At 39.8% G+C, this 18558-nt stretch overlaps 1 protein-coding gene across 4 annotated transcripts in view; it reads left to right on the top strand.

Annotated features, from left to right (window-relative positions):
* The first annotated feature begins 733 nt into the window (after positions 1 to 733).
* Positions 734 to 18558, top strand: part of CEP192 (centrosomal protein 192) — a 130823-nt gene continuing 112998 nt past the window's right edge. For all 4 annotated transcript variants that reach the window (XM_042961352.1, XM_007085886.3, XM_042961350.1 and 1 more), the window contains exons 1-5: positions 734 to 802; positions 1460 to 1631; positions 7329 to 7496; positions 8209 to 8334; positions 16017 to 16192. In XM_042961352.1, the coding sequence (XP_042817286.1) occupies positions 7333 to 7496; positions 8209 to 8334; positions 16017 to 16192 (466 nt within the window). In that variant the 5' untranslated portion in view covers positions 734 to 802; positions 1460 to 1631; positions 7329 to 7332. The remainder of the gene's footprint in view (positions 803 to 1459; positions 1632 to 7328; positions 7497 to 8208; positions 8335 to 16016; positions 16193 to 18558) is intronic.

The raw sequence follows: 18558 nt of genomic DNA, 5'->3' as shown, positions 1-18558 counted from the left end.
TAGTAAAGCATTGGGCTAAGCAGAAGTCAGTGTGGCCCTAAGGAGAACAGGAAAACGTGGGAATTAGGGAGGAATTTTATCTCCCCTCTTTCCACCCCGGACCATCCTTACTCCGTCACAAAGAGGCGATTAGATGTAGCGAACTATCGTGAAGCTTGGATCCTGAGACATGATTTCGTAATGAAGCTTTATTGCAGTGTATAACATAAGGCAAATCACGACACATTTCAGCGTCTGCCAAGCAGTGATAGAAAAGATCTGCATCTGATCTTGTAAAGACCAAAAGTGACAACAGTACTGAACTCAAGATAGTATTAGCTAATTTGTTCACCAGAAATACTGCTTTGAGTGTAAGGTGATGGTGTTTTGGGGTCCCAGACTCCATACGGTAAGCTTTTTTTTCCCTCCAAGTTGGCCAAGACTTTCATCGCGTTGCTTTCGCTTCAGCTATAGCGGGAAGGACTTTCGCGGGGCGGTGAGCCTTTCGCAACACTCCACTCCTCCGGACCTGCGGCGCGCGGCATCCTCGCTTCAAATTCAGGGACTAGTTGTACTCGCCCAATCACCGGCCTCTTGCTCGCCCCGTCCCTTCTCGCCGTCCAATCCAAGGCCGGCTCTGAGTCCCCGCCCCGTGGCTCGTGCCGCGAACGGACGTAAACCTGAGGGCGCGCTGTACGGCCAGTCCGGGCGGCCTCGGGTGCGGGGGATATGCGCAGGCGCATTTGCAGTGCCACCGGGACGTCCCCTCCCTCTGGACCTTTCCGGCCAACTCTCGGCTCCCGACCCTGGAGTCGCGGGCTTGGTGAGGAGGGGTCCACTGTGTCTTGACTGTGGTTTGGCAGGGGGCAGGTGAATCCACCTTCGGCAGGCATTTTGGTTGCCGAACTGATAGGGCAGTGTCGGTTGGGCCGGGGTAGGGCGCGGGGCTCAGGCTCCGGGCCCGGGACTACGGGGCGCTGGCTGGAGCCCGGCGGTCATGTTCCGTCGGCCCCTTTGCATTCAGCCCCGCCGCCACGCCGAATTCTGCTCAGTGAGTTTAATTGGGCACCTCCGAGAGATTTGCCTTGAAAGAAACGGGTTTTGATTTTGGGGATCACGTCTTTGTGTTCCCCACCTTCCACATGGTGACTTCCAGGGACCAATGCGCTTTGCTCTGGAGTTTCTTGTTGGAAAGTGCCCTTGACTGGAGGTGTTTGCTTCGTGTGTGTCGTGACCGGCGACTGTTTCTCCTTTTCATCCAAGACTGACCCACGAAGTAATGTTGTTAAGTAAATGTAGAGGTGTCCGCCAGTGTCACCCGATTTTTCACATTTTGTTTTGGTTTCTGCTAGGCCGCGTTCACATTTACTCCCAGTACCTTTCCTACATTCCTTGATCTGATTTCTGTATGAAAAAAAAAAAAAACATGAAAGGAGACAGTGTTTAATATCCCTATACTTTTGATGTCTCTTAATTTCAGAGTCTGTTTAGTAAAACATGAGGTCCTTTTCAAGGCAGTCGTTTGGAGGACAGCTGTTTTTATGAAAGTATCTCCGTTTGCTGTTACCATTTTGAGGTCATTCGACTGGAGTTTTTACTGTTCCAAAAATCAGTTTTTTCACCGAATTTCAGTTTTGTGATCAAAGTTTACGGTAAGCTTTGAAAAGTAATATATTAAATGCATACCTGATTACAGATTGTTTCTTAGAACACCAAGAAAAAATGATGAATGTTAGGGAAGCTTGACAGCATATGGTTTTGAATGTTTAAATTATACGTGTAGACTTCCAATTAATGATTTACGTAAATGAATTTTTATGTACCCAGAAATGTAATTAAAGCCATTAAATATTAGTAAACTGAAATGTGATACTCAAATGTGAAATTCCTGCTTTAAGGAAATAGCAAGAGAAATCCCAAAGATAGCTACATAGTTAAGATATAGTAAAAGGAAAAGTAATGTTATGTTGTGTTCACTTTTAGGTGATGGAAGAGGGGTGGGTAATGCAATATAGAGGGAATTTAGGGAATTTTTCCTTCTGGGAAAATTTAGGTGTGTAGTATATCCATGGATGGTTTAGAACAGGTGTAATCCTTTCTGGAAACGAGAGACTAGATATTAGATTACATCTCAAGGAATCTTCCCCTGGCTTGTATTACCACTGCTCCCATAGCAAAGCTGTATCCCAGCACTTAACACTGTCATAATTAATAGGGATCATAGTTGATCATAATTGATAGGAACTGTCAGCTCCCTGAGGGGAGCAGCTTCATTTTTGCATTCCCAGTGATAAGTAGAGGGTGTTTCATTGTTTGCATTTGATAATGATTGTTGCATGAATGATCTTTGCTTAGTATCTGAATTTTGTTGGATTTGACTCTAAATAAGGATAAATCCCCAAAGAATTTGGTATATATTTTAATGTGGTTTACATATGTGTAAATGAATGAATAACAGTGATTACAAGGTTGGATGTGGGAAGGCTACTTGGAAGTCTTGTGCAATAGTTTAGATTAAAAGATGATAGGTGGCAGATGTTGGGAATATAGAAGTGGATCTTAGCTCCAGAGATCTATTTGGAGTTAGAAATCTATTTGGAGTTAGAAGCATTGGAGTTTTATAACTAATTGAGAGAACAAGAATAGGGATAATATAGGTAAAATTAAAGATAATAGGAAGAGTGGGTGGAGGAAAGGTAATGAGTTTGGTTTTATATTTGTTAACTTTGCAGCACTTAAGAGCCAGTTAGGGGTAAAGTAGATGTCAAAGAGCTATTTGGAAATAGGAGTTTAGAGCTCAGGATAGAGATGTCTGGGCTGAAGGTGATTTCAAAATGAGGAAGATGGCATTAGTGCAGAGGAAAAGATTACTCTGGGGCAGACTTGCCTGGCTGTGAATCCTCTGATCCTACTTGTGCTTTGTGGCCTGGAAAATTCTCATAATTCCCTTTCTTGGCTTCAGTTTTTTCAGTAGTAGGAATAATGACTATGTTGCAGATTTGATGCAGGGATTAGAGAAATGTATATAAAGTAGTTGGTGCATTATCTGGTAATAGAGTAGACACTGTATGTCAGCTAGATAGCTAGGGGGTATAGATTATTTCTTTCAACTCATTTTTTGTTCCAGTTCATATTCCTAACTCTGTATAAGTTACTGAGTATATATGGGTGAATGAGATTGACGTGTCCCTAAGAAACTGATATCCTAAAATCAAAGATGTTATCAGTCATTCATTCATAAATATGTGCTAGGCATTATTATAGGTGTTAGGTAAGAGTGATGGACGGATAGGCAAGGTTCATGCTCTCAGGGAAAAATATTTTTAGTGGGGGAAGAAAAATACAAAAATAGTGATGAGTGCTGGAAGAAGTTAAAACAGTTGTGAGAGACTGTGGGGCTACACTTGATTAATGATGAGGGATCACTTCTCTTACAATGGGACATTTAAATTAAGGTGAATGTTAGGAAGGAGCTAGCTTGTGCAAAGATCTAGTGGAGTATTCTAGGCCCCAAGGCAGGGATGAGCTTGGGTGTTATAGCAACAGAGACACCAGTATGTGGTGAGTGAGCCTCAGGACTGGAGGGTGGGGTGGCTCCCTGAAAATTTCGATAGGGGTGTGGTACCTGGTTTGTATTTAATGGTCCCTTTGGTTGCCATGTGGAGACTTAGCTGTAGGGTGGTAAGAATAGAAGTGTGGAGACTGGTTGGGAGCCTTTTCAGTAGAGGAGAGTGGTGATAGCAGACATAGAAACATGTAGAAAGATATAGACCTGTTTTGCCCTCAGGAATGGGCTCCACCAGTGGATGTGTTTTATTTGGCAGCGGTGTTTCTTACCGAATTGAAATGTGTTCAAGTGGGGTCTGTAACTTCTAGTTGACCTCCACTTGGAGTCCTATTGTCTGATAGTATTTGTGCCTAAAAGCATTTGAGTTTGAGTTCCCTACCTAAGGGTCTAAGATGTACATTGCATAACCTAAGCTCTGAGATCGGAATCCTGGGTATCCCTACCATGTAAGAAACAGAGAAAGATGTCAAGTGACATACAGAAGTTGTAATTTGGATTCTTCTAAGACACTTGGCTGTGAAGAGGAGGTGAGAAGGTGGTGGCAGAAAGTACTAATATGGGATGGTTTTGCACCTGTGTATAGAAATCAAGAAAAGAAAATAGAAATACTGAAGAAAGGAGAATACTCGGGCATGATCTGTGAGAATGGTGCTTATATAATAGTTGGTGATAAATTTGCTATGAATTGACATAGTATGAAGACATTCGTTCATTCAACAACTTTATTCAGGATCTACTCTAGGCAAGGCACTGCTTTAGATAGAAATTCAGTGGTAAAGTAGGCCAAGTCCTTGCCCTCATGGAGCTTACATTCTAATACGGAGAAAAAACAGTTAAACAGGTAAATTATATAGCATGCTGGATGGTGGTCAGCACCACAGAAAAAAGAAAGGAGGGCAAGACAATTGGCATTGATGAGGAAGATTGGTGAGGAAGACCAGGTAAGGTAAGTGGACTTTTACCCAAAGACTTGAAAGAAGTAAAGGAGCAAAATGTGAGGCCATCTAGGGTTTCATTGTGCTGGGTGGAGGTTAGAGCCAGGGCACAGGCCCTGAGGCTGGAGCCCTGGTGAATTGTTGGGACAGCAGGAAGGTTAGGATGGTGAGGATGGAGTGAGCAAGGGAGAAGAGTGGTAGGAGATGAGATAAGATTATTCAGCCCCTTGTTAGCCATTATAAATATTGATTTTTAGTCTGAATGAGTTGGGAAACCAGTGGAGGGTTTGAGTTAAGGAGTAACAGAATTTGACTTATTTTATATGGATAATTTTAGTGTGTGGGGAATAGACCAGGGGAGGAAGAGTGGAGGTGTGGAGATAGTTGGAAGGCTTTTGTATTATCTGGGCAGGAGGTGGTGGTGGCCTGACCAAGGTGGTGGCAGTGGGAGTAGTGAGAAATGATAGGTTCTGGTTAGGGATTTTTGCTTAGGGATTGCATTTAAGGTGGGGTGTGTGTGTGTGTGTGTGTGTGTGTGCGTGTGTGTGTGTGTTGGGGGCAGTGGTTAGTAATCCCTAAGATTTCTGATTTGAGCAACAGGAGAATGGAGTTGTAATTTTCTTTCTGGGGAAGCCTCAGAGCAGGCCTTCTTGAGGGGGCTGCAATGAGATGGAATCAAGATTCAGATGTAGGTGCCTTTAAGACTAGACAGTAGGTAGTTGCGTATCTGAGGTTCAGGGGAGAGGCCCGGCTGGAGATATAAATTTCATATTGTATTTAAAACTTTGAAACTGAGGGCAATCACCCAGAGAGGTTGGGTAGGTGGAAGATATCTAGGAGCAAGCCCTGGAGACTTCACTGTGTGGAAGTCCAGGAGATAAGGAGGAATCAGCCAAGGAGAAGGAAAAGCAGCTGGTTAGGTTGGAGAGCCCAGACAGCTATGTCTTGGAAGCCAGTGAAGAAAGTATTTCTATGAGGAAGGAGTACAATCCCATATTGGTAGGTCAAAGAAGACGGGACTGAAAATTGACCATGGGATTATTGGAGCTCGGTGGTGATGTTGACAAGCGTTTTGATGGGGTGAGCCAGTTTGCAGCGGGTTTAGGAAATGGCAAGGGTGAAATCGGATGCCAGTAATGATTCCTTTTGGAGGAGTATGTGGTAAAGGGAGTGCAGATGCAAGTGGTGGCAGCTGCAGGGGGACAATCAGGTATGAGGTAGGGGAAAGCTTTTTTAAAAGATGGGGAACTAACATGCTGGTGGGAACTGACAGAGAATATTTGATGATGTTTAGGAGGAGGTTTTTTAAAAGATGGGGATCTAACAGCATGCTGGTGGGAATCAACAGAATATTTGATGATGTTTAGGAGGCGGGCCAGTTGCTGGAGTGGTTGTCGCTGCATTGGTGATAGGGGTGGGATCAAGTGCAGGTGGTGGAGAGGTGAGCTTCCAACAGGAGCATGGATATTTCACAGTCAGATAAATTTTATACCTCTCTAATGAGTTATGTTTTCTACTTTATAGAGTAGTTAAGTTAGCCCATATCACCTAAAAGCTATACTTTAATGTGTTTGTCATTGGCCCCAGCACAGTCCATCGTTATCTTCTATCTCACCAGTTGTGGTAGCTCTTTGAATATCCTTCCAGGCATTAAGCCCTCTGCCTTCCTCTGCCATAGGCTGCCAGGATCAGTCCTTCCCTGGGCTGCAGAATACATACCATACTTCCTAATACACCATTTAAGGCTTTCAGAGTCTGACTCCATGGTTTCATTCACCATGTTCTTTTGTACACCCATTCCCAAAACACATTGGAGCACTTGGCTATTGCCAACATACACTTAGAGTGGAATTTGGAGTCAGACCTGGGTTTGAATTTTACTAATTGTGCAACCTTGGGTAAATTTAGCTAATTTAGACTCATTGTGTTTTCTTCATTCATAAAATGGGATAAATGAGTTAAGGTAGTAGGTATGCAATAAATCTTAATTCTCTTTACCCATTGCTATTGTTTGTCATCTTTAAAAGCCCCCTCATCTCATACTTTGCCTATAAAAGTTCTGCTAATTCTTCAAGGTATAGGGCTAGTACTCTCGTTTATTGAGGCTTTCCTGATTTAATTTTTTACTGAATTCCTGCACCCCTTACATGATAAATACTCTGAACCATTTTTGAGATTAAATCTCCTGAGTACTGTGATCAGGGTCAAGTAGAACCAGTGGCCAATGTTGGTTGAAGGCTCTCAGTAGTACAGATTCTGTGCTAGTGTTTTCGAGTTAGTCCTTTGTAGACCACTTTCACCATTTTTGCCTTGTTCATGTGGGAGGTATACTTTATTTAACATATTTTTATTTGAATGGACTCCCTTTTTAAACTAACATTTCCTCATCCTTGATAATAATCTCTGAAATCAGGGGCTAGATTTTTCTGGTTCAATTTTTTTCTGTTCCATGTTAGAATCGATACTTAACCAGTAGACATGTAAGTACTCCTGAAATCATCTGTATACTCCTGCAGGGTGTGTCTTCTTTGCTTCTTTACTAAATAAGTGTGGCAATTGATACTCCTTGTTATAGCAAATATGAGTAAATTAAGCTGTGTTGTATTTTGTTACTATGTTAATTATAAAAAGATAGTTTGACATTTATAGTCTCAGCTAGGAAGTAGCAAAGTACTCTGAGAATTACTTTACCTCCAAATGCTTGCTAATCATATCTCTTCGTGGTGTTCCAAACAAATGATTTTTTCCCTTAAGATTTATCAGTTTTCTAAGATTTATGAGACTTTTAGTCATTTCAAAAAGTTTTATAGTAGTATTTGATTTATAAAAATCTTTTATTATTGCAGTGAGATGGAAGATTTTCGAGGTATAGCCGAAGAGTCCTTTCCAAGCTTTTTAACCAATTCATTACTTGGTAATAGTGAGATTTTGGAAAATGTCACTCTTTCTTCAAATCTTGGCTTACCTGTTGCTGTTTCAACACTTGCTAGAAATAGATCCATGACTGATAACAGGTAAGAATTGTTTGAAAAGACGATTTTTTGTTAAGGTTTAAAACGCCTGTAATACATTGATACTTCTGTAAAAATGTCTCAGCCATGCTTGAGCTTTTGCTTTATGTATACTATATATACATAAATATATCACATGTGTTTATATATATTCATATATATATAATTGTTATAAAAAATTTATTGTATGTTTCCCTAGACCATTGTGTTCATCACTAGTGGATGGGTGGATTTGGGACTGAGCACCAGGGACCTTTTGGTCTACTAATCCATTTTTCTGTTCATAGTGTTTTGGGTTTATATTAGTTCAGCCTTACTGGTAGCTGGTAATTTGAGTTGTATCTCCATATGTGCTGTGTACAGTTCATCCATCTTATAGGATGTGTAAAGTTTGCCCATACTTAAATATCTTAACTACTTTCCTTAAACATTTGGAAAGAAGCATTGTCTTTACCTTTGGAATGAAGGGGTTGAGTTAACTCTCTAAAAACTTTAAGCTTTAAGATTTCGGTGACTCTTTTGTTTAGTACAGACAGACCTCATTGTTGATGCACAGATATTCAGAGCTTTTTATATGAGATGATGATTTTGAACACCAGAGGCCCTATTTGTTTTCATCCCCCCTCAGTTGGTTATAGTCATATAGCCCTATGTCATGGTGAATTTTAAATGTGCATAATTTAATTATTAACAAAAACATTTTGTGTGCATATAGGTATTCTGATATCCAGGCATCTTATTTAGCAGAAAGGAGGTTTTCAGTTCCATCGGAGTCATCTCCCAGTAGCCAGAGTGAAACTGAATCAAGAGAGAAGTTACACCTTAGCTTCCAGGATGATGAGTAAGTTCATACCTTCATTTTGTTTTTTCCGTCCTAAAAGCAGGTCTCATTCTGTGTAAAATGAAAGTGTGCTCTGTCTCTGAGTAAGTCTTTAAGAGTTTTCTTTGTATAATTTTAATCACAAACATTTTTAGTCTTTCCAAACAACTTTTCTCATTCCAAAAGTAATATATGCTCATTAAAAAAAGTAGAAAATACAGAATTATAAGGAAGACAATAAGTCTATAATCTTACTAACTAGACTGTTTTCTGTGCACCTATACATATGTATATTAAATTGTTTCACACATACAGGATTAAACTGTACATACTATTTTTAACTTTTAAAAATTAATATGCTCTTGTTTCAATTATAATTAATGTATGTATATGTCATGTTAATGGCTGCACCATGTGAGGCATTTAGATTATTGAGATTTTGTTATTATAAATTTACTGAATTTTATTTATACATTTGCACATCTAGTAGGTTATTTTATTCAGATAAATTCCTAGGATTGAAATTGCTGAGTTAATATTTAATTTAAAGACCGTTACAAATCACCACATTGCTCTTTAGAAGATTTGTACCACTTTATACTCCCACTAAAAGATGTACATGAGAATGCCTACTTCTCTGAGCCCTCTCCAACATTTGGTGGTATTATTTTTAATCCTTGATTTTAGAAGTAAAAAAATTTGTACACATGCATAAATGCATAGAAGAAAATCTGGAAGGCTATAAACCAAAATGTAAATGGTAGTTATCTCTTGATGGTGGTATTACAGGCATTCTTAAAGTTTGCTGTGTTTGAATTCATAATGGAGTATTTATGGAATTGAACATACTTTAATGTTTATTCATTACTTATATTTTTGTTGTGAATTGCCTCTTGGTAACATTTGGATATAAGTGCTTTCTATATATTAAAAATGTTAACTCTTTGTATACTTATTCATTCCATGTGTATTTTTGACCAAGTGCCTACTGTGTGTCAGGTACTTCTCTAAGTACTTAGGAAATACCAGTGAACAAAACTGACATTAAACAAAAAGACATTAAAATATACAGTTTTATAGTATATTTGAAGGGAAAAGTACTAGAAAAAAGTAGAACATGATAAGGAGTGTAATTGGGTAGGCTGAAGGGAGTGATCAGTGGCGGTCTCATTGAGGAGGTGTAAGATATGAGCAGAGACTTGAAGGGGGTAATTGGTCATGTAGACATCAGGAGGAAGAGGATTTCAGGTGGAGGCTGCATCAGTGTAAAGGCCCTAAGCTAGGAGCATACCTAGGTTCAGTCAGCAGGAAGGAAGCAGCTGTGGGGTGAGCAAGGGTTTTGAGAGAGATGGAAACCTTTAGAGGGTTTTGTTTTAAAAGGTTCACTCTGGCTACTGTGGGGTGAATACACTGTTTGGACGCAAGTCTGGAAGCAGGAAGACCACTTAGGAGGTTGGATTATCAAGGGGGTGAGGTAGATGAAGAGAAGAGCACCAGGGCCTCATGTCGGGGCACTTCAACATTAAGGTGGAGAGAGGAGGAATAGACATGAAGACTAATAATTACTGGCCTGAGGTAGGAAGAAAGCAGTATCTCAGAAGTCACATAAAGAACATATGTGAAAGAAGCGAGAGGGGTCCAATTGTGTCCAAAAAACTGAGGACTAGGAAATGACCATTGGAATTAGCATAGGTTAGGTCGTAGGTAGCCCTGTCAGGTGGCTTCGGTGGAAACAGGAGGAGGCACACTAGTGTCAGAGGTTAGTTTTGGAGATGGTATGTTTTGCTGCAAAAGTCAGCCAAAATGCAGGGCTGTGATAGCTGGTGAGTATAGTAGGTCAAGAGAAGTTATTTCTCTTTTCTTTTTTATGGTGGGAGAAGTTATTGCAAGTTTACATGGAGATAGGAATGATCTGGAAAAGGAAAGTCTGATTATATAAAAAGAAAAGAGAATTACCAGAGCAATGCCTTTACATAAATAAGAGTGGACGGGATCTAACATGCCATGGAGGAAATGACGAGAGAGGTAGGACCGTGGATAGTTCCTCTGTATTACAGGTGGGAAAGCAGTATGTGTGGGTACATGTGGTGGTAGGAATTTGAATGTTGTCTTTTCGGTGCTTGGGGTCTCTTAGTGCAGGAGGAGGCATGGTCATCAACATAGGGTGGAGGAGGAGGAGTAGAGGGATGTAAACGGTCACGGGAGTGTGGGAGTGTGAACAGAGAGGGAAATAGTGGGATTGTCAGACAGCATCAGGAGTCCCACCAGGGTCATGGTAATGAATTTAATGTGATTGTGGTGTTTTCCCCAACCACATTCAGCTGCAGGGATGCTGGCAAAGTGTGAGGGGAGAGTTGGGTTTGACTAGGCTTGTAGTTTGATGAAAGCGGTGAAGGATAAGGAAGTTGAGGATGTGTGATGATTGGTTATGAGATTTAGGTTAAGGAAGAGGAAAGGATAGCAGAAGGGTGAGGGAGTGTGAGATGTGGTGGTATGAATGAATTGGGGGCTTGGGTTGTGTCAGAACATTATAGAGTTGAGGTCCTAAGGCAGATGACATGAGGGGTTGTAGGACTCCAGGCCTAGAGACTTCAGCAAAGGTGATCTGGAAGTTGTACCGAGAGGACATGTTGATGGAGACACACATTCCATCTCTACACCCAGTGATTCCAAGGCTGTGGGAGAGATGACAGTTCTCATTTGCCAGTGTTTAGGGCAGGCAGTGTCCTCACAGGACATCCAGGTTTTCCCTAAAGCGTGAGGTGAAAGGGGTGTTCACAGGAGGAGTTCAGGAATAACAAGATTTGGCTGATCCAGCACTGTACCTTGAAGGTACAGTAGAAGGGTTTGTTGGGGAGGATTGGTGGGGGAGAATGTGCTTGTGGATCTTTGAATGAAGTTAGCCCCACTGAACTGATGTTGGTGATGAGATAGTGGATATGAAGAGAAGGGAGGAGAGTATCAGTAGTAGCCTCTTGATTCTTTGATGTGGGCCAGGAGATCTGGGAAGTGGTCTTGTTGATCCCTGTTAATGGAAGATAGGAGACCTGGTGAGATGGAGTTCTAGGTACAGTGTACTGGCCTCATTCTAGACTTTCGATGGGTGGAGGTGAGTGCTTTGGGGCTATTCCTTGCCTCCATTGAGTAGTCTGAAGATCTGGGTTGTTGTCTGAGAGCCAGACTTCTATGTCTGCTGTGATGGTGCTCCACAGGCTGCAGAGCTATGCATTTCACCCATGTGAAGGATGGCTTCTGTGCCTCCTTCTGGGGGAGGGTGGAATTTATGTCTTAAAAATATCTTTATTCTAACTTTGGAATTAATGAATATTTTACCTGAGGATAAGATTTAAAGATGAAAATAACTTTTCAGAATATTTTGAAGGCATAGCTACATAGTATGAGAAGCCTGATGTCATTTTGATCCTTGACCTTTGGTGTCTGAACTTTTTTCTTTCTGGAAACTCCTAGAATCCTCTCTCAGTCTGTGGTGGGTGATTTTTGTACTCATCCCCCCCCCCTCCCCCCACCAAATTCTAATTGGCATCGTCCAGAAATTTGTGTGCTTTAGTTCTAGATAATTATTACTTTGGTAATTTTCTATGTTTCTTTCTTTTTTACTGTTTGGATTGCCTGGGTTGATCTATTTCCATTATTTTTTCCTTTGTTTGTTTTTGTTTGTCTCAGTGCAAACAATGTTCTAGATAAGTTCCCAGTTTTTTTCCAACCCTTCAATTAAATCATTTGGCAGTCATAATTTTGAGAGCTCTTTTTTTGGTCTTCCCCCCCCCCCCTTTAAGTTTATTTATTTATTTTGAGAGAGAGTGAGAGAGAGAGAGCAGGAGAGGGGCAGAGAGAGATTCCCAAGCAGGCCTCGCGCTGCCAGTGAAGAGTCCGACTTGGGGCTTGAACCAACAAGCCATGAGATCATGACCTGAGTGGAAATCCAGAGTCAGACGCTTTGCCCGCTGAGCCACCGAGGTGCCCTAGTCTTCCATTTTTTATAACTCCTTTTTGTGGATGTAATGGCTACTTGAACATTTTCTGAGAATACTAATTGGGATTTTTCAAAGTTCTATAAATTATTCCTTGTCTCTGAGGTTGTTTAGTTTGTTCATCTTTATTTTTATCTCTCAAGCTGCTCCTTCTCCTGAATCTGATTTATGGCTGCCTTCTTGATTGCTAGTATGGGCTAGTGGGTATCCAGGTCTCATTTCCGTTAGGTCTTCGTGCAAGCTAGGCAGTGCTCCTGGCTGGCTTCACTTTGGGGTGAGCAGGCCCCAAAGACTCAGGTGAGTCGTCCGTTTATGCCAGGTGTTTAACACTGCTGTCACCACTATAGTTTCATTCTGCACAGGCGTTTCATATGCCTTGTGTGGAGAAGTGCCATCCTAGGTGTGTGGTGTCATGTTGACATTGTTGTTTTGTTTGGTTGGGGAGCAGGAGTGGAAAACTGCCCAGCACAGGCATCTGGTAGACTTTCAGTCAACCCCTCCCTCCAGACTCCCTCCTGCCCTCCTCCCTCCTTCCTCCTGTAGTCAGGAAACATTTCTGCAGCTCTGCCTGGCAGATTTGTTTTCTGCTTCTGGGCCCTTTTGTTCTTGTTCTGGACCACAGCTTTCTTTCTCCTGCGTACCCCATCTGCTTTTCAGATTCGAGAATCTGACGTAAGCTTGGGCTAAGACTGGTGGCTCTCATTCAGATTGCTTTACTTTTATAGATGTTCTTACTGTCGTTTTCATGCACTCCTAGAAGTTACTCTTGCCACTTTTACTTGAAACTTATTTGACTTAATTTGAAGAATTTTAATGGGCAAGTGATAGCCCATTAGTTTTGAGGAAGTAGATTTGGGGGGAGGTGGGTAACTGGCTCTGTTATAAAGTTCTAACGGTCACACTACAGTTGACCCTTGAACTGCATGGGTCTACTTATATGCAGATTATTTTTTATAAATATAGTACTATACGTGTATTTTCTCTTCCTTATAATTTTCTAAATAACATTTTTTTCTCTAGCTTTATTATAAGAATACAATATATAATACATATACAAAGTATGTGTTAATTGACTGTGTATGTTTTTTCTACATCAACAATAGTAAGTAGTTAAGTTTTGGGGGAGGCAAAAGTTAGACACAGATTTTCAACTGTGCAGGAAGTTGGTGCCCCTAACCCTTATCTTGTTTAAGGGCCAAGTGTGTATGCTCTTCTTAGAGTGGGGGCCTTTAAAATATGAAATGAATCTGAATGTCATGACTTCTTTTTTATTTATTTCATGTAACCAACTTGCCTTCCCTACCACCTTTCTATTTTTAATTTTTTTTTAATTCTTGGGAAAATGAGAGCGTGAGCGAGGGAGGGGAAGAGAGATAGGGGGACAGAAGATCTGAAGTGGGCTCTATGCTGACAGCAGAGAGCCTGATGTGGGGCTTGAACTCACCAACTGTGAGATCATGACCTGAGCCGAGGTCAGATGCTTAACCAACTGAGCCTCCCAGGTGCCCCCACCTTTTTTTATTTTTAAAAAGTCACATAGAGATCTTTGTTGTCTTTTTTCTCTTTCATATGCTCATTTTATTTATTTGAAATATAATTGACACATAACATTATATTAGGTGTACAATGTAATGATTAGATGTTTGTATGTGTTGTGAAACGATTACCACAATAAGTCTAGTTAATATCTATCACCTTACATAGTTACAGAAAATTTTTTTCTTGTGATGAGGACTTTTAAGATTTACTCTCTTAACAATTCCAGATATGCAGTATAGTATTATTACTGATAATCACCATGCTATATGTTATATCTCCGTGACTTATTTTATATCTGGAAGTTTATACCTTTTGACTCCCTTCACCCATTTCTCCTACCCCCAGTCCCCACCCCTGGGATACATTAATCTGTTCTCTGTATCTATGAGCTTAGTTTTCTGTTTTCATTTTTATTTTCTGCATATAAATGAGATTATGTGGTATTTGTCTTTCTGTGTCTTAATAACCATAACACCGTTAAAGTCCATCCATGTTGTTACAAATGGCAAGATTTCCTTTTTTATGGCTGAACAATATTCCATTATGTATATATTATCACTTTTTCTTTATTCACCCATGTGTTGATGTACACTTAGGTTGTTTCCATCTTGGCTGTTGTATATAATACTGCATTGAACATGGGGATGCCATATATCTTTTTGAGTTAGTGTTTTAGTTTTCTTTGGATAAATACCCTGAATGTGGGATTGCTGAATCATACGGTAGATCTATTTGTAATTTTTGAAGAACCTCTGTACTGTTTTCCATATTGGGTGCACCAACTTACATTCCCAGTTTACATTCCTACTACCACTGTACATCTGCACCAATGCCTGTTATTTCTTGTTTTTTTTTTTTTTTTTTTTTTTTTTTAATAATAGTTACTATAACAAGTGTTAGGTGATACCTCATTGTGGTTCTGATTTGCATTTCCCTGATGATTAGTTGATGTTAAACATCTTTTCATGTACCTGTTGGTCATCTGTGTGTCTTCTTTGGAAAATACTTTTTCAGATATGACCATTTTTTAATTGTATTGTTTGGGTTTTTGTTTTTTGTTTTTTGTGTTTTGTGGGTTTTTTTCTGTTGTTTGTTTTTTGTTATTGAGTTGTATGAGTTCTTTATACATTTTGGATATTAACCACTTATCAGATATGATTTGCAGATATTTTCTTCCATTCAGTAGATTGCCTTTTCATTCTGTTGGATTCCTTTGCTCTGCACCCCCACCTCTTTTTCTCTCTTCTGTATCTTACAACTTTGTATCCATTTATAGTCTTTTCACCTACCCCTACCCTCTCTTTTACTCAGCTCCTGTTTGGGGTAAAACTTTCCTTTATCTACTTATGAATGCACTTTTGGATTGAACTAATGGTAATGGCTTTCTGTGTATTACAGCCTCAATAAAGAGATGGAACACCTGGGAGGTGAATTAGAGTTGGGAGTTGCATCAGGCACAGGGGGTTAGCACTTGGAACAGAGAAGAACTATCTTCATTTCATCCATCCTGGCCAGATTATAGCCTGACCCTAAGATATCAGTTTGTCAGATGATGAATTTATTGCATTTAGAGGCCTTTTTCTAAAAAGTTCATTGCTACCCTTCCTCTTGCTGGTGGAAGGCTGTGGTGAATTGCATCGGACCCAAGAAGTTTTGTAGGAGATTGGGAGGAAAAAATTGCCTTTAAGGAAAAATACTGTCATCCATATATAAAACAATAGAAATACAAAGATGGGGACCAAGCCAGTGGCAGGGGCTAAAAGTAATGTAAAGCATTTAGTAATTCAGAGAATCAGCTTTTTGGCAAATATATCAGTATTGTTTAAGTCTGTCTTGTTTTTAGAAAGCTGAGTTTTTCTCTAGATGTGATAGATTCAGAGATATTTGAGAAAGAAAACACCCCCATTTTATAACGTGCAAGGCAGAATAGCAATAAGATGCTATATTTGATTTTGGTAGATTGTGTATCTCTGGACCCCAAATGGTGGTGCAGTCCCCAGGGCACCTACAGTGGAACCAGTAATAGTTTCTGGCTGGTCCTAGAAATTTTTCTTTTCACTGTATCCATTTTTTCATTTTGGGAGATTAAATACATAACTGATTAATGACTATTTTATTGATTTACCCAAGGTAACTAACATTTCATCATCATTCTGTTCCCTAATGAAAAAGTTGTATCTCTAAGAAAAAGAACCATATAGAAAGTCAGCATTTGTCAGATGCTGTTCTCGAAGAGTCTGATTTGCAGAGAAATATAGCAAGAACAGAAGAGGAGCAGGCTAAAACTGCAGAATCCTTTCAGAGCCAAAATCATTTTGATAGGATTTCACCACTGGAACAAGTGCAAGGTACTGAACATTTAGAAATTACTTCTTAACGTATGTATTTCAATTTCCTTTCTCATTTGTCTTATCTTTGGTATTTATCTTAAGCTGTGATACGGAAACTGAAAACACTTATGGCTTGGCGTTGACCTATTAATATTTTTATAGGAAAAGGTCTTTTAATCTCTTAATTATTGTTGCTGATTAAGCTGAAAGCTCCTTTCCTTAGGAAATCATGCTGTCAGATGGTTGCAGCACCCTTTGTGCAAACACACTTTTCACATTTCCTGCTCCAATTAATTAAAAAAAATTTTTTTTAACATTTATTTATTATTGAGAGACAGAGAGAGACAGACTGTGAGCAGGGGAGGGGCAGAGAGAGAGGGACACAGAATCTGAAGCAGGCTCTAGGCTCTGAGCTGTCAGCACAGAGCCCGACGTGGGGCTCGAACTCACGAACTCACGAATCATGACCTGAGCCAAAGTCGGACGCTTAACCGACTGAGCTACCCAGGCGCCCCTGCTCCAATTAATTTATATTTTTACCAGTAGTCATTTTTGTTCCTAAACTTATTTTTATATACATTGGTGAATTATAAATTCTAAAAGATTATTATTTCTTTTTTTTTTTTTAATTTTTTGAAACGTTTTTATTTATTTTTGAGACAGAGAGAGGCAGAGCATGAGCAGGGAAGGGGCAGAGAGAGAGGGAGACACAGAATCTGAAGCAAGGTCCAGGCTCTGCGCTGTCAGCACAGAGCCCGACGCGGGGCTCGAACCCACGGACTGTGAGATCATGACCTGAGCCAAAGCCGGACGCTTAACTGACTGAGCCACCCAGGCGCCCCGAAAAGATTATTATTTCTAAGAAAACCAAGTTTAACACTTTGGAGTCATTTGAACAATTGTTTTCAAATTGAATCTGGGAAAGAAACTACAAAAATGTGGGGAAGATTGTAAAATAAATAACTTACAGACTGCTGCTTTCAGATTGCTTTTAAGTACTCTTTGTTCTCTTTCATCAGAGAAATTAAAGCTAGATATTTTAAACTATGTATTGTAGGCTTATGTAGTTAAGATAGCATGTAACTCCAAATGGTTCAGTACGTCAAAGGCCTTGCTTGAGCCTATATTTTACAATTGATGAATGAATGCATTTTTATGTTTGTGTTAAATTCTTTTTTTTTAATGTTTATTTTGTTATTTTTGAGAGGGTAGGGAAGAGGGGGAAAGAGAGGAAGACAGAGGATCCAAAGTGGGCTCTATGCTGGCATCAGAGAGCCTGGTACAGGGCTTGAACTCATGAACCATGAGATCATGACCTGAGTCGAAGTCAGATGTTTAACCAGTTGAGCCTCCCAGATGCCCCTGTTTATGTTAAAAATCTTGAGATGTTTGTATTTCCCTTGATGAAAAGTGTCAAATATTTATGAATGTAGTGAGAATGATATTAACTCCTCATACTCATACTCATAAGCAATAAAAGAGAAAATTAATAAATTGGACTTCATTGAAATTGAAACCTTTTGTGTCTCAAAAGACTTATTAAGACTGAAAAGGCAACACAAGGATGGAAGACAATGTTTGCAAATCATATATATGATAAGGGATATATAAATAAGTCTTACAATTCAATAAAAAAAAAAAACAACCCATACTGTAAAATGGGCAAAGGATTTCAATAGACATTTGTCTAAAGAAGTTGTACAAATGGCCAATAAACACATGAAAAGATGCATAACATCTTAGTCATCAGGTAAATGCAAATCAAAACCACAACATAATTACTATGCACCTACTAGAATAGCTATAATCAAAAAGTTGGAAACAGCAAGTGTTGGTGAGGATATGGAGAAATTGAAACTCTCCTCCTTTGCTGGTAGGTATGTAAAATGGTGCAGTTGCTGTGAAAGTAGTTTGACAGTTCTTTAAAACATTAAACATAGCACTACCGTATAAGCCAGCAGTTCCAGTCCTAGGTGTATACCTGAGAGAAATGAAAACATGTCCACGCAAAAGCTTGTACATGAATGTTCATAGCAGCATTAATGACAGTAGCCAAAAAGTAGAAACACCTCAAATCTCCATCAACTGCTGAATGGATAGACAAAATGTAGTGTGTCCATATAGTGAAGGGTTATTGAGCCATAAAAAGCAGTGAAGTATTGATATGTACTGTAACATGGATGAACTTTGAAAACATTAGGCTAAGTGAAGGAAGACAGATACAAAAGGCCACATGTTATAAGAGATTCTGTTCATCCACAGGTACATCTGTAGACACCAAATAGACAAATCGATAGAGACAGAAAGTTGATTAGTGGTTGCCAGGGCCAGGGAAGGGGAGAATGGGGAGTGAGTGCTACTGGTACAGTATTTGTTTCTGGAAT

This window comes from Panthera tigris, chromosome D3 (assembly GCF_018350195.1).
Source record: "Panthera tigris isolate Pti1 chromosome D3, P.tigris_Pti1_mat1.1, whole genome shotgun sequence".
NCBI classification, from domain to species: Eukaryota; Metazoa; Chordata; class Mammalia; order Carnivora; family Felidae; genus Panthera; species Panthera tigris.
Note: the sequence above shows the minus strand (reverse complement) of the source record. Positions and strands in the feature narration are given on the sequence as shown.